At 37.7% G+C, this 16,758-nt stretch overlaps 1 protein-coding gene across 1 annotated transcript in view; it reads left to right on the forward strand.

Annotated features, from left to right (window-relative positions):
- The window catches only part of ARSB (arylsulfatase B), a gene marked incomplete at its 5' end in the record, with an annotated part of 71,763 nt that overhangs the window by 22,370 nt on the left and 32,635 nt on the right, over window positions 1-16,758 (forward strand). The window contains one exon of the mRNA XM_082335989.1: window positions 15,978-16,221. Coding sequence (XP_082192115.1) covers window positions 15,978-16,221 — 244 coding nt within the window. The remainder of the gene's footprint in view (window positions 1-15,977; window positions 16,222-16,758) is intronic.

Here is a 16,758-nt window from a genome sequence, read left to right on the forward strand (position 1 = left end):
GTCATGTTCATGGATGAACATCGACTAGATGACCTTTAAAGGTCCCTTCCATCCCAAAGCATTCTATGATTCATCAGTGGGGGGGGAGGGGGGCGCACTTTCTTTAACCTTCCTTTTCTGGCTGACATACCTGTGGAAGCCCTTCTTATTATTCTTTGCGTCCCTTGCCAAGTTCAGCTCCCAGCCGTGCCTTGGCCTTCCTGACCCCATCCCTACACAACTGGGCACCATCCTTATGCTCTTCCCAGGATACCTGCCCCTCCTTCCATGGCCTGTGCTTTTCCTTCTTGCCCTTTGGTTTGACCAGCAGGTCTCAACTTAGCCGTGCCAGTCTCTTGCCTTCCTTTCCTGATTTCTTACACCTGAGGATCGAGAGCTCTTGCGCTCTGGAAAGCGTCCTTAAAGATCTGCCAGCTCTGTTCTGCTCCCTTGTCCCAGAGGGCAGTTTCCCAGGGGGTCCCATTGACTAACTCCCTGAACAGCTGGAAGTTTGCTTTCCTAAAATTCAGGATCCTGACTTTACTATTCGCTTGTCCCATGTCCCTCAGGACTGCGAACTCCACCACTGCATTATATTACAGAAGATCATACAAAATGATCAGAATGGAAATACTTAGCTTTTTATAAATTTGGATTTCAGTATTTCTTTAATAATTTTTTAACAAAACAAATGCAAATAGACTGAAGTTTGAAATTTTATGTACATGAATTTTTAGATTTCCTTTGTAACTGATTAATATTGTTTGGAACAACACAGAACTGTTTCACACAAATCTTTTATATTTATTTAGAAATATTGCTTCTTCAAGAGACTTACTTTGTCAATCATGGACAGCTCTTGCTTCTATGAATCAATATGGAAACACAGGGAAAATCTACCATTGATTAACTTGGGAAAGAAGCATGCAATATTGTCTGGTCTGGGTTAAGAATTTGGATGAAGCTGCAGGTGTTGTAAGATGGCCGTAGTCAAATAAGTAGTATCTGAAAAAGATTACCTGAATGCCTGCTGACATATTCTGGATCTGTTTTCCTATTCTCCTTTTTAATTTTTTTCATACCTATACATTCATATGAACTATGATTTGGTTAGTACATCTGTTTCATATATTTATGAATATTCCAGAATTAAAGTACGCTCCAAGTAAACATGTGAGTGAAGGCTAAACTGTACAGAAGAAACAGAGAACTTCCAAATAAAAGCTCTGCACAACTATCCTTTGTATACTTTTCTCTCTCTCAGTTTCCATTATTCCATGTTATTCTTATGCATAGAATATAATAGATCTATATTTGTGGACAATTTTACTTTAACATGAGTTAAAGGAGCAAGATTTTCCCTCTCTGCCTTAATTAATGGGGGAGTAAAACCAGCAGGATTTACTTAGAGTGTCAGCATATAGATGTGCTGAACGCCAAGGAAGCCATACATTTTACAGATTTTTGAGTTAAAAAACCCAAAGAAACACTAAAATCCATAAACGCATGTTAGCTATTCCAAATTACAATTTATTTATAGTAAGATATTGTACCAGTTAAAAATTGGTTGACTTTTTTAAAGTGGAAGGAAGGTTTTGTATCATAGTTTTGTGCTCTTGCCTATAGATTTTCCTGATCAGCTCTTTCTCTAAGATTCAGAAGGGATTTAAGCTTAGATGGGCCTAGTGTTGCTCATCTCCTGTGCGTGCAGAAAAGGATTTTTTTGGTGAAACATGGTTGGGAAATATAATGGAAGGTTTTAATATTGGAAAAAAATCTGTAGCATAGCTAAGGCTAGAAGATCGAAAGTGTCCGTCTTCAGAGCTAGTGAAGTTGAGCAGGGCGAGTTTGAAACTAACTGTGTACGTTAGTCATGGATGTTAAGATTTGGCCGTGAGTGAGTGTATCAGATCATGTAAATGTCTGATGTGAAACTGGCTTGGAGAGCTCTTACTGCAGTGTCCATTGCAGGTTTTTTAGCTCTTTGTACTAACACTGGAGCTAATAAGCTAATTTCCCCTCCTTTGGTAAAGATCCTTGTTTGTATTTTTCAGTTCCTTACAACTCAGTCTTAATCTTTCCTCCGCTTTCTCTATACGTTCCTACTAATTGTCTTTATGCCCTTTACAAATCCCTGTGTCTCTGGATACCTTCATGTGCCTCCTATGACTGGAATACGTGTCTCTTACTATACAGCATCTATCTTTACATTTCTCTTTAAGCAGGAAGAAACACCCCCACTTTTTATCTGAACTTTGAGCACTGCTGCCATGTGGAATGCTGCCTGTGCCTGCTCTTAGGTTTGACCTCTAATACCATTTTCTCAAGTTAAAATATAGCCAGAGCTTTGTATACATTGAAGTGAGCTGACCCTGAATTCTGTATTAAGATTCCAGACTTGCTTGAACTTGGTTGGGAAGAACCAGAAATCTGCAGCAGTAATTTCACTTATAGTTTAGAGTAAATGGCTTTAACCAACTACATATAAAAACAAATAATGCAGCAACTGTAGTACATGTTTTTCATTATTAAATTCTTGTATTATATACGATTTACACGTTTAGGCTGTGCAAAAGGTTATTACTGGTCACTGCAGAGAACTGCATGTATTGGAGCACTGCACTGCTTCTGATATCTTTCAAGAAGATATTTTATCAAATTAACAATGAAATAGAATATGTTGATGTCTGATAGGCAGAATTTAACGACAGTTTTAATACTTACATCTCTTTAAGTCTGCTTTCTGTTTGCACTGCAGCATTGTGGCATATTTTACAAACAAATAAGCATTTGTAATAAGTGGATCTTAAGAATGATATCCTATGCATGCTTTTCTGTCAAATCCGAATTTTTTCAATAGTATTCTTCCATTGCTGTTCTCATGGAGGTAAAATGAAGAAGTGGCTTCCATTACTTTTCTCATGAAACTTGTACATAGTTGCAGTTGTGACTGCAAATGGTATGAATTCCTATCTGCCTACTTGAACGTATCACACATTACGCTGCCATCAAGCTGTATTCCAGTGATTTCAATGGATTGAAAAAGCAAAGCCTTTGTTTAAAACAGTTTAGTAATTACATTTTCCTGACCACAAATGGTTCACATTGACTAGGAGATATAAACTGCTCCTGGCCAACAGTTACAGTTCATTAGAAAGTCAAAGGCAGCAGAAAGAATGCAAATGCAAAAAAATTAAAAGGAAAAATGCATGCCTCAGGAGGAAGAATAGCTGTGTAGACAGTGATGGTGATGACTGGGAGTAAGGTTTGGGGCTTTTTTCTGCCCACAGGTGCCTCCCATCACAGGCAATTGCCCCTGGGGTCTCTCAGCTGCGTTCAGGGACTGTGTGTGGCTTCCTGTGATTCTCTACAAGTGACCTTGGGTAGCTTGAACATTTTTAATAGTGACAGTGGTTTTGGGTTATTAATCCAGATAATTTTGACAGAATTGTGTTAAAAGTAAGCACACATGCAATTATACCCGCCTTTTGTAGGGACTGTTGACCTCTTGTGCAATCTGAGAGCTTTTAATTAGCTTAACTCTTTAGTTTAGTCAGAGCCACAAGAGCACATCTTGCTGCAGCCTAAGGCAAATGAGGAGAGAGGCTTTAGGAAAACATGGACCTGAAGACCTTGACTAATTTAATGGTCACTTATTCTGTAATCCTGAGAGGGACTTGAAGTTGGATTTTTGAAGAATTAATAACTCCTTTGCCAAAGTGGGAGTAGGGGGAGGATGGGACTTCTGGACTCACATATATGGGTCAGGTAGTGGTTACTCAGGAGAGCAGAGGTCCTTATAAGGAAGATAAAACTGCAGCTGTAATTGTGGAGATTGGAGGAGCTCACCACACAGGGTGCCAACATCCCTCTTGTCTCACCCTTGTTTACAAGCCCATTTGACTGAAACAGCAGATCTTTGCTAGTGCAAGTTTGGACTGAGCAGGCTGAGGAAGGATCATGTGAGTGGTTTTGTCAATAATATGAAAGAGGTGATAAATTCTGACTGTTGGTGGCATGATGGATGACAAGCAGTAGTGCACAGACTGCTTTTGCAAACACAGGTTGAAGCATAAAGTGGATGTGCTTTATGGCTTTAGTATCACTACATTAGGTAATGAATCTGCAGAGAAAAGGCAAGACGTGTTCTGAAAATGAAGGGATTGACTTATTTCTGAAGTATGGGTGTACTGGGAAACACTTGGCCATCCAGGGCTAAAGCTCTGTTTAAAGTAAAATACTGTCTTTGAGCAGAGGAATCTGTTAGTGCATTATGGGTTTTTCTGCATCTTTCCCAATCAGGAATGGAACAGGAAACCAGTTAACCTGTAAAGGATAGAGTTTAGTTAAAATCAAAATGCCCACCAAGAGCAAAATATGAAATTTGACTATTCCTTTGAAGTCTACAGTTGTTTCCGTTGTGCATATGAACAGCTCCCCTTCAAAATCACTGAGAGTTATATGTGTATATTTGAGCACTGGATGTGGTCTGTAAAGCTAGATAGTTGCCAAGAGGAGAGATTTCACAACTTCAGGATTCAGGAAATATGATCAAAAGTGGCAGAAAGTTCAAGGATGATGCTGTTGGAGAAAGGTTGGATGTTGCCAAGAGGAAATTGCTGGTGACCTTACTGAACTACCATGGTGTCTTGCAGGCGTATTGCAGAGATTCCAACATGGGAACAATTAGAAGAGGGCATGTTTTGGCATGTAGCTGGGAAAAAAGTAGATCACAAAGTTCGAATAAAATAATTGTTATTAAATTAAAAATTTGGAGTTCTTGTCACTCATTTGAATGTAGCATCGATGTGACAAAATTAAGGAGGAGGGGAGGAATATTTGGCACACTGTAAACACTAGGAGTTTTTCTGTTTATTTGGAGAAAATACGTTCAGTTTTAGCCAGCTTAACATCCTTTTTCTGAGATTCAGCAGTGTGTTATTCAGCCATTATTACCTGTCACCCAGCAAAGATGTTAAAGAAATAAATAACAAGTAAAAAATTACTCTGAAATATTCATTCAGCAAGTATGTTCTTTTCCATTTCCCCATCCTGAAAACATAATCCATTGCTGAAAAACAGATGCATGAAAACTGGTTTAAAATGCTACTTAGATCATTAAAGGGAAAGAAAATTATTTATGTAAACATCCATTTCTCTTCGTTACCTGTGTTTTTATGTCACCATGTTACCGTATCAAATAATCCCTTTCCTCCCCTGTAAGTTTGATTGCATTTAGCAAAAGCTGAGGTTAGCTGTTGGGAGAGGCTTGGACATTGCTGAAAGTACCTATACAAGACTGATGCATTTTCCACCTTGTCCATGCATGCTGAATAAACTTACGTGTTTCATTTCACTGTCAGCCCCAGGAGAATGAAACAGCCTACAGGAGACGGAATAGTTGCAGCAGATCACAAAGTAATTAACCTTCCCCCCCTGCTCCCCCAGAAGTTTAAGACTAGTGTTATAGAGAGCATTATTTTCTTTACTCTTTTATTGATATATTTGGTTTAGAGAATTGTCGGATGGAATTTCGGGTTTTATGGTTTATGTGCTTGGTGTGATAGTTAGCTTAGGGACAGATACTTCTTACTAAGGTGCGTGCTGCCCTTTTTTCAAATGTCCAGTGTAATAAGTAATAACTGAAGAGTTTTCTTTCATTTTTATGTCTTCATGCCAGCAGACGTGTGTTTCCTTCTGCTACTGAATTGAGCCAATATATTCTGGGTATAGCTAGGGCCTCAAGTGATTAAAAACTCGAGTCACTCCTCTCAAACAAAAGCGATGTGAAAAACAGATGTAAATCTGTCCAATTGCCAGAATCAAGTCATAGTTTGCACTGTGCAAAGCCAATGCATGTGCCTACACTTAATATTAAGAAGAAGAAGAAAAAAAGACATCTGACTCATAGCGGATGAAATATAGAAGCTGTAGACACACAGGAGGAGTTGGGCTACTGCTGGATGAGCCAGGATCAGCTGAAATGTTCCTGAAACTGAGTGGTGGCCCTGCCACTCCTGCTGTTAGGAGCAGACTTCTTAATTCCCAGCGTTGAGGTTTCTGCTGTTCCTGGGCTGGCTGGAGCATTTTGACACAGGGCAGTTTTCCCTGGCTGCAGGCAGCGGTGTTGGAAGGTGCCCATCTGCACTGCCTTCCTGTGCGCAGGCTCAGCTGGACCACGCACCGCCCTCTTCTTCCTCCCCAGCTTTTCTCCTGAAACCTTTCCCAGCTGTATCCTGATGTGGTGAACCACTTAAATTAGCTCCAGATTGCTCTATTTATTTTGTGCCAGAGAAGTGACAGAAGGCAGTCAGAGCAGTCCCCCTCAAGTAAACACCAAGGAAGAGGGGGTACAGGATATTAGGATGGAAAATGTGGGTTCTGGGCACAACCCTGAGGCTTTAACGCCTGTATATTAGATCATTTGCCTCTGCTGTTCGCATGTAATTCTAAGTTTTGGCAGCTTCATATCCCTGGAAGTGGTTTTTTTTGTTGTTGTTGTTTTCTTTTTAAAGGAAAAAAAAAAAAGGTGTTGGGTCAAAGGAGTCATTTCTTCCCTCTCCCTCAAAAGGCGAAACTGGAGAAAGGTGAAATAATGGTCCTCTAAGGCCAGCAGCCTTCCCCGCAGGCCATGCACACCTCTAGCGCTTCTGCTGCATATGAAGTCACGGACATCTTTTCTTGCCCACAACTCTGATGAGCAATAGATGTAAAACTAGTTTTCTGCTGCCTCCTGTCCTCATGTGTTAGAATTGGAGCCTCTTTTCTTACCTTACAGCTGCAGCCTAAAGTACAAAACCAGCAGGCCTGAGGTCAGGTATTTTCCATACATCTGGAAGTACGGATGCATTAGTTTTGGCTGATTGCTGCTTATGCAGGGTGTCTGTAAGCACAGTAACAGTGGCCTGACTTCCTGCTTTTTTTCCTTCAAAAGCTGCTATAAATAACCCTCCTAATTAGATCCATAATGTTGTTTGGATAACAGCACAAGGTTTGTTCTAAGAGAGTCACGCTGCTTCCAGCAGCAGAGGAAGAAGCCCAAATGCATTCAAAATAAACTTCCGAATACTTTTACTGAATAAAAACACCTAGATGTTTCCAGCTATTGGACACTTTCTGCACTTAGAAAATGTAATGCTTGAAATTCAGTGCTTCCCAGCATACTTGCAATCATTTGTCAGTCCTATCCAGTTGTCCTTTTATTGAGTGTCTGTCTACCATATGGACATATCTCTTCTGTTTGGTAGGGAGAGGCGGGGGGATGCACTTGGAAACTAAACATTTTTCTGAGTTACATTTACAACACTTACTTATTTAAAGGGAAAGAGGGAGCATATGGGAGGGAGTCCGTTGTTCCTTTTAGCAAAGAGAAAGCACCTTACTTCCACTCTCCTCTTCACAAACCAATTAATCTGTTAATCAGAAGCAAGAAACTGGAACAAGTACCAGGAATTATTATTGACAATATTTCCCCTTCAAACATTTTGTGCCCATATTTCATGCTAGGTTACATGCAGTTGATGGCTTTAGTATGTAGGCAGCCTTTAATTTCAGGAGTAGCAGGAGCTTACGAGGTTCCTTTCTCTCATTATTTTGAAGATGCTTTAATTTGATAACGTACTGAAATGCTGAAACCTGCATTATAAAATAAAACAGAGTTTTGTTTTTTTTTTCTGGTCTGTACTCACTTTTAAAACACTGTGGCTTTAGACATGCCTTTCAAACAGAGCTTGGCATGGTTTACGTATCAGACAGATGTGCACTAGATCAGCTTACTGCAGGGGCCCATGAGGAGAAATTACAGGGTATGGGAGTTTTCTCTTGCAGCTTCAGAAAAATTCATCAATTCAAAAAAAGCAGGAGCTTAAGCACAGGTGAAAAACAGAAAAAAAAAGCTGGGGCATACCAATGTTGGATTTGAAAAGTACTGTAGATACAGTTAAGAGTATTTGTCAGGTATTTTTTAACTGCTTTCAGGAAAAAAGGAGATGTAGGTGTTTGTAGCCAGGAGCCAGAAATGTTAGGCTGGATCCTTTCATGCTCTAATGGTTGGCTAAAGTTGTTAAGCACCAGTACATGATAAATAATTAGTGAATTGAGTTGTGATATCTAATTGTATTTGTATGCTCCTAGATGCTTAAAGTTAAGTTTTCTTCTTACTTTGCCCTTGCAGATGTATTACTTCAAACGCTTCCTTTGTGCTGTGTTCTGAATAGGATAAAAAAGTGGTTGCATAGTCAAAGACCTTTTTGGCATACAGCACTTGATTTTTCTCTCTCCCTTTTTCTTTTTGACTGATTCCTAATTGTATACTTCCTTTAAATGTTGGTTGGTTATTTCTTGCTCTGTGGATGTATGAGTTATATACATACAGATCTGTTAAACTTTTGGATGGCTGTTTTTAAAAATGAACATAGGTATCCAAGAGAAGCTATGTATTTAAATTTATTAACCTCATTATCATAAAATATTTTGCATGTTGATTTTTTTTTTTTGGTGATATCAAGTAGTTTTGGTCTTCTGTTACTTACTGCTAAAATTTATTTATGCAGAATGTGTTGTGCTTTGAGACATACAATGCAAAACAGTCCAGAAATACTTGTCCTATTGGATTGTTGTGCTGAAAGAGTTTTTTTTAATTTTCTGTTAAGACTGTTGTTTTTCTTATAGGAAATAATTAATTACTACTGTATTTTCCAGAGTTACTGTTGTAAATATTTTCCATATTCTTGGTTCACTCCTTGCTCTACAAATGCCAAAACCAATTTTTAAACTTACCATGATAATTAGGTTTACTGGGACACATATATAGGATTACAGTTCTGCCATTGTAACTGAGGTTGTATAATACGTATCACAAAATTAAACTCCCTGGAGAACAAGAATGGAAGGTTTAGAATAAATAGAAGTTAAGGACAGTTTATGTAAACCTTGCATATTTTTATGAGATATTCTTACTGTCTAAAACAATTCACACACTAAATGTAGTCAGCAAGGGTAGTATTTTTTTTCTTTTTCTTTTTTTTTTTTTTTTTTTTTTTGGTAAGGAGACTTATTAGTAGTTCTTTATTTGGAGAAAGAAAATACAAAGACTGAAAAGAAATACTGGAGTTAAAACTGCTTAATAACTGCTTAAATACAGTCCTGGATGAATCTGTGGAGAAATTCCAGGAAACCCTCTCTGAGGAGCTTGTCTAGAACAATTTGCCAGGCATGTCAATGGGACTGCGGGGCGTAGCTCAGTTGTGGTCATAAGAAGAATGCAGCAACCTGAGTGGTCACAAGGGAGACAAAAAAAGGATGCTGTTTAAAAAAAAAAAAGGTACTTTGCTATAGTATAATTGAAACAAGATCTAGTTTATTAGAAGAAAATAAGTAGTTGTACAACAAGGCACACTGTCTCTTTTGAATAATATACAAAAAATGCAAAATTAATTTCTGTATTATTTACAATTTTTAATTTACCCACTTAAGTCCTACATAAGAGTGGGTGAAAAAGCAGTGAGGGAAATCATTAAAGTGAAGTCCAGTTTCTGGCCTCTTTGCAGAGAAAATAGCACCTTTATTCTAGACCATTAACCTGAAGCAACATCATGAGCAGAAACTGCTAAGATAGCGTGTGCAGGCAGTAGAAGTCGCAGAAGGGAAATCGGTTGGGCCACTTGTCCACGTGGTGAAGAAAGTTACCATGTTGGTCATACTGTACTTAAGTGTTCTTTGGAAACTCTTCATATAGTGTTTTTCGCAGCATCCAAAAAATCAAACACAAAGTCTCTTTATAGCTTTTAAAATAAGTTTTTCATTCCACTACACAGGTAACAATGATTTTTGTGCGTACAACTGGGGCAGATTAAGCTTACTTTCTTAGAAAACCGGCCCTATACAGTATTAGAGGACTTGTTTCCATTCAATTTCTTCTCCCAGCAATAACTTTCGAGCCCATTGGTCAATTTAAACTGAACTTGTCAGAGTCATGAGCTCTGACGCATGAAGTTTTGACAAATCTATTAATGCTATTAATATTGCCCCTGAGTTCAGTAACCACTGTGGAATTGTCTTAGCAAGGAACGTGCACAGGCGAGAGATATTTATGATCCTAGGAAGGACATTTGTCAGGGGTCATTCTTAAGTCAACACTTCTGCCTTTTTTGGTTTTCTATTGTCTAATGAAGTATAAATCCTAAATGAAGCTTTTTCCATAGTTGTGAGTATCTATTGCCGATATGGGTTATCTTCATAGTATGAAGCAGACTGTTGCTTCAATTCCAGGGTAATTCAATAAAAAAGTGAGTCCCTCTGAAGACTTGAATACATACATGCTTCATTAGTTATTGATCTCAGAATTGTTTTATTGCTGTTTTTTATTGTCCAACTGCTCTTCAAAGAGGTTTTAGTCATTAAACTGTTTACTAGTCACATACATCCCACATCACTGCATATATCTGCTGCCCTAGTCAAAATGTTTGGCAGCTGGCAACTCTTCAGAGAAGCGTTTGGTAGAAACAGAAGGGCCTCTCTGTTGAGTTTTGTTTATTGATTCCTTTAAGAACTCCTGCAAAACATCTTTGACAGTTTACAAATTACAGATTTAACAAATTAAACTCTTTCTCATATATATGACAATGAATATTAATTACAAAAGCAGATGTTTGTGAGAAGAAAACATTGGCCTTAATTTTTAAAGGTATATTCAAGATGCATAAGCTTTACCTTGCTTTTATTTTGCTTATGTTGAAAGGTTTTTATTAAATTAAATTCCTCTTTGTTACCTTTAACAAAAAAAACACAGTAGTTTGAAAGACAGTTACCTTCTGTTGTACAAAGATTTTTTGAAAACAAATTATATTCTCTGATTTTCTGTGTGGGAAATGTGTCCTATTTTCATTTGGCATGGAGGTGCTGCAGATTTTTGTTTTCTCAAATCATTCCATTAAAGTATTTTAATGTGAACAGGATTGTATCGACTTTAAGATGAGAAAGTGATGAGATGTCAATAGGTGTATGGGAGTGAAAGAATGTAGAAATAGTACTATAAGAAATTATTTTTTTCTTGAAGGCATATTTGGGCAGTTGCTAGAATTAGAAGAAAAATATTTGACTTTTTTCAGATGTTTTAATCAAAACAGAAGACAGAAGTTGTCACTTCAAAATTTGGTTTTGCTGTAGCAATGCATGTTATTTACTGAGGATCAGCTTTACCAGTACTTTAAAAAGTATTCAAGGGGCTAGGGTACTATGTGTGACTGTTTTGAAGACAAAAGTTACTTCATCTGGAGAGCTTTATATCAATCCGTTTTATCAGGATGCATGTCTCACAGATACATTCATATGGAGAAACTATCATAAAATGTGGTGGTGTTCTGGGTTTGGAAGCACTGCCTTGATTTTGGGGGGCAAGGGGAGGTTAGTCCTACTAATTTTGTTAGTATCAGTTCCAATAGAATTATTCAGTGTGGCAAATTTTTTTTTAAGATATGTTCAGATCCTATCAGATTCCTGCTCCTTGGATACTGAAGGACAACACAACATTAAAAGAGAATTATGCTACTCACATGAGTCATGTAAATTAGCAGAGAATGAATATTAGAGATTAGCCTGGCTTTTGTACCTAAAGACTCTTTTGACCAATTCCTGACCCTCAGAAATATTTATTGCGCTTAAGAAACTGTTCTGTCTGTGACTGCATGGTTCCCTCAGATATAACCTTTGCAGGCTCCCTCCCCAATGTTGACAACTGTCAGTGTGCTTCCTTTGCTCTTTAGGATTTCACTTTCTCTTCCATAGCAGGAATGACACTTCTTCCCAAATTAGTGCAGCATATCATTGATATTTATGATACAATTACTGCATTATGCAGATTTCTCCATAGTTTCTTCATAGGCTGATGTTAGTTCAACAGTGCACAACTTTGATCAAAACTACATTTTAAGGTAGCTAGGATGCTTCTGTTTCTCTCCTTTATTTTGTCATTTTGCCATTTACCCTGCATATGTCTTCTGTGCATTTTTTTTCTTGGTGGTGGTAATGCCTGCTATAAACTCTGTTTTAGCCCATTCTCCTATCAGCAAGAATGTCACTCCCCAATGTTGTCTTTCGTTGTCACAATTTTCAGCTTGTAAAAGGAAATTCCATCAGAATGGAAAAAAAGCATCTCTGTAACCCCCTCCTTAAAATAACACAGAATGATGGGAGTGATAAAAATACTGTGAGAAAATAAAGGTACCTAAACACCTATCAAAGCAAGCCAAACCAAGCAAACTACAAAGCTCTTTAAAAATGTATGATGCTTCCATTTAAGAAAACAAACAAAACTGAATAAAATAGCTAGGTAACACTTTTGCCAAGTACCATAATTTCTACATATAGCCTTATTCTCTCCCCTTTCATCCTTTCTCTAGGGACAAGAGCTAGTTTGTTTTATGATTTTTCTAATGTACATAATATGTTGTGGGTACTACTGAAGTCTAAATTGTATAGATGTAATTACAAAAAACATTCTTACAGATAGGAAAAATATGCTCACTACATTTTCCAGACTATTTCACTATTATTATTAATGAAAATCATATTTGATGTTTGTCTCCAGGAAAGAGATAATTGAAGTATCATGCTTGGGGGATGCTTGTGTTCTCAGCTGAAGTAGCAAGGCTAAAGCTTTAATAATAAGAAATGTTATAAATCAGGGCCTCTAGTTATAGGCACCTTGATTCCAAAAGCTTTGCTCTGGAGACTGTCTGCTGAGATTAGGTATTACGATGAGTCATGGAGAGAAACAGTTGCAAAAATAGACGATAAATCATTCAGAAAATATTGTTTTGAAGTGGATTTAGAATTGGATATGAAGCCAGTGTAGAACATGAAGCAACAATCATCCTGTTTGTCTCTTACCTAAGTGGATATTAAGTGTGTGTTTTAAACTACTGGGAGTTTCCATATGGACTTTGGAGTTTGTTTCATATTTGAGATACTTTGCTAAAATAGCATTAGGAGTTAGTAAGGAATAGCTTATTTGGGAGAACATGAAAATGGCTGTGCTTCCACAGATGAGTGATCCATCTAGCCAAGCATCCCCTCGCTATAGCAGTGCCTGGTAGTACACGTCTAGGAAAGAGTGTTGGGACTCATTGTTTGTCCCTTTCACCAAAAATTTTGTGAAAACTTTCAAATCTTCCGCAGTTTGTGGATGAAGAAATGCCTGAGACAGAGGTGATGTCTTTTCATGTAAGAACTATCAATTATTTTTTCATCTTTAACTTCTCCAGTGGCTTTCTGAACGCATGCAAGCTTTTAGCATCAATTGTATACATCGACAGCTGTATCTTAGGGGAAGGGTATCTGAACACATACACAGCAGCTACCCATTTTGTCTCCTGCTGTCTAGACGTACCCTTGTAGGTAAGACTGACTAGAACTCCAGTTACAGTCCTGTAGTGGTTGTTCATGCCTTTCTTTCTGCCATGTCTGTACCTCATGCAATCAGTGGCTTCTTGTTTACTCCCTCCCAACAACTATTATTATTTAGTGGTTAGCTTAATATTTCATCAATACGGACTCCATTATGATCTTTCATTATTATGTAGCTTGCTCCTCTTTAACAAATTGTTGATATTTGAAGTCCTAGATAATATTTCAGACTGTACGGCAGTAGTTATCTATAACTTTGAAAAATGATATCACTTAGAAACTGCCAGTGACACATCAGCTCTGTTCTGCCTACCTAGAAAGGAAACAAACTTCAGTAATCAAACCCGAAACCATCCTTTTCCCTTCTTCAATACTATCGTGATAACTCAGTCAAGAAATGAAGCAGAAGGGGTCTCTTGAACACGAATTTCTGAGGGAGAAGGAAACAGTAATGTTCTAGCAATGTGAAAATGAGAAGTCAAAATGAGTGGGATGAAGCTTGTTTCATATGTCGGGTTTTTTCATTTACATATCAGATAAGCTATCAAAACGATTTTTTTTCCCCTTTTTTTTGCTTAGTGTACTATGTCTGAATGCTGATATCACACATGACTTTTTACAGGATATATGTTAGACAGACTCCTTGTCTCAGGGAATTTATTGTATAATGAAACTGGCACAATGTGAATGTCTTCAACTCAACTACAGAAAGTAAAGAAAAAATAACTATAGTAAAGATTTGACTGTAACCCAGGAAATGCACACTTTTCTCTCTCTATTCTTCGAAAAGACAGTTTACTTCTATAATTTTCTTGCTACTTTGTTGCTGATATTCAGGACTAAAAAAAAAAAAAAATCTCTTGTGCTAGTATTAAACTGATCTGGAGAGTAAGTAGCTTGTGATATGAAGAAGATATTTAACATACTTAAGATTTGATCCCACTGTATGTCCAAACTCTAATATAGTGTAGATAAGATACCTTTTATTCTAAGGCCATCAAAGGTTAAAAGCTACTGAAAACTCCGTCCCATGTGTATCTCTGACAGGAATTCCTGTTTACACTAAGATTAGAAGGAATTGTCAAAACTGATTTTTTTTTTTTTTTGTAACCAGCAACTGCTTAAGTTCTCAGATCTCGGTGCTCAACATTGTTGTGTGAGAAATATTGGTAGCTAGTATTTGGTTGCCTGCATCTCATACTGAAGACAATAAAGCTCTTAATTTTTTTTTTTAACGCAAGAGTGCTGAACACACAAGCAGCCTTACTGGAAGCTGGTTGGGCCACAGCACACTTCACACTTTTCAAATCATGCTATTTTTTCCAAGTCCTTCATTTAGCTTAGGCTTCCACCTTCTACAGTCTTCACATGTGGAGACAGGCACTATTTTATTCCTTAGGATAACAAAAAGGGTTTCTGTGTGCAGTAGAAGGACGCTCACAGTGGGCTTTACATTGATCCCTAATTAAGGAAACAGAAAGAAGATCATTTTGTTGTATTGTGGTTACAGTAAAGTTCTTCTGTAAGGTGCTGGACATGTACTTCTTGTTTCTTCCCTCAAATTCCTGGTTTTTAATCAGAAAATACAATATAAACATGTCATATTACACTGAGTGTCAATTCAACGACTACTATTTGAAATAATTTTAACCTCATTAGCATACAGAAAAATTATACCTAAAAGAATTGTCATCAATGACTCTTCTGAGATTGTTACATTAGGTTTGAACAAGAACAACTGCACAGCAGTACTAAAAGTAACTTCAAAGAATCACTAATTCTGTTAACTTCAGGAATAAGGATTTTATTCTAAGTGTGGAAGCTTGGCCAGAGACAGTTAAAAAAGAGTTACATGAGCTATCTCTAATTCATGTAGGTATTTCTTAGTTACTGTAGTCACAGGTCAACTTTTTCTGTTATTGTTCTTATAGGTATATCTTATGTGTTGTCCTCACGAAACCCAGTAAATTCAGTATATTTCTGAATCGCTTCAACTATTTTAACTAGTTTCAACTCATTTCAAACTGTCTGTTTTGTGTGACATTACAAATCAATGTGGCTGCCTGAAAATCTAGGAAAAAAATGGTTCTAAACTAGGAGTACGGGTATTGTCCTGACACTGGAATAACAGTTTTCCATTTTAAGTATAACTTACTGATTTGGAAAACAGCGTATTCTGAGTATTAATGATGGCATTGATAGCAACTCTTCTTGCGGTCTGTAAAGTAGTTGGAAGTAAATTTTTCAAGTCTCTGATTCTGGAAGCTTTGGATGTCTAATGATACTTAGAATCAATGTCAGAGTTGCTCTTAACAATGTCTTTCTAAATCATTGGCTTGTGGTATGGTGTCATTTCTGCCTAACCATAACTTTTCTTTGTAGTAATTTGTAAGACACTGGCAAGAATTAACTTATGTTTGTGACATGCTCTGAACATGCGACATATTGTATGAACGCTTAACAGCACTATGCAAGTACTTGCATGACATGCCTATATTGTGAAAATATTTTTTCAAGTGGATGAATAAATGTTGTGGGGAGGATTGTTCTGTTTCTTTCTTACCAATAATTCCTTTTAATTACTTGTTTTCCAGATAATGGAGGACAGACTTTGGCAGGTGGGAATAACTGGCCGCTGAGAGGAAGAAAATGGACCCTCTGGGAAGGAGGAGTGAGAGCAGTAGGGTTTGTTGCAAGTCCTTTACTGAAACAAAAAGGTGTAGAAAGTCATGAACTCATCCACATCTCTGACTGGCTGCCAACGCTGGTGCACCTTGCTGGAGGACATACCAATGGCACTAAGCCTTTGGATGGCTTTGATGTTTGGAAAGCTATCAGGTAACTTGCATGTCAAATCACCGAGTCAGCATTCTGGTATGAGAAGAATTTAATCAGCCCAGAGAACAGAGGTGGAACTGGGGGGAGCCAGTGGGGGAATATTATGTCTTCCTTTCCCTAAATAAAGGGAAGGTATAAGGGCAGTTAACTTTGCTATCCATGAGAGAATTATCCAGGTTGCAAATTAATCCTAGTCACAGATGCAAAACCTCCATACAGCTTTAACTTGGTATGTTGACTTCGTCAGTCTGGGCACAGCAATGCACAAACGTGGAATACTTTTTCAGGAGCTCACTGTGATCCAGAAGTACATTAACTGATTTTGCCCAGCATGGAGTACAAGTTAGTAAATTTTATGGACCCAGCCCTGCTCTCTACAGAGCCCAGTTGGGTGTCTCTGCAATATGCGTCTAGAATTGAACATGTGGGAAATCTATGCAGACATTAAACTCACTGAGCATGGATTCCACTTTGATGGTTTGTTTGCTCAGTACAGGACCTGTCAGGCTGGCTCCAAGTGTAACCATTTGAATAGGT

Source organism: Platalea leucorodia, assembly GCF_965183815.1.
Source record: "Platalea leucorodia genome assembly, chromosome: Z".
NCBI classification, from domain to species: Eukaryota; Metazoa; Chordata; class Aves; order Pelecaniformes; family Threskiornithidae; genus Platalea; species Platalea leucorodia.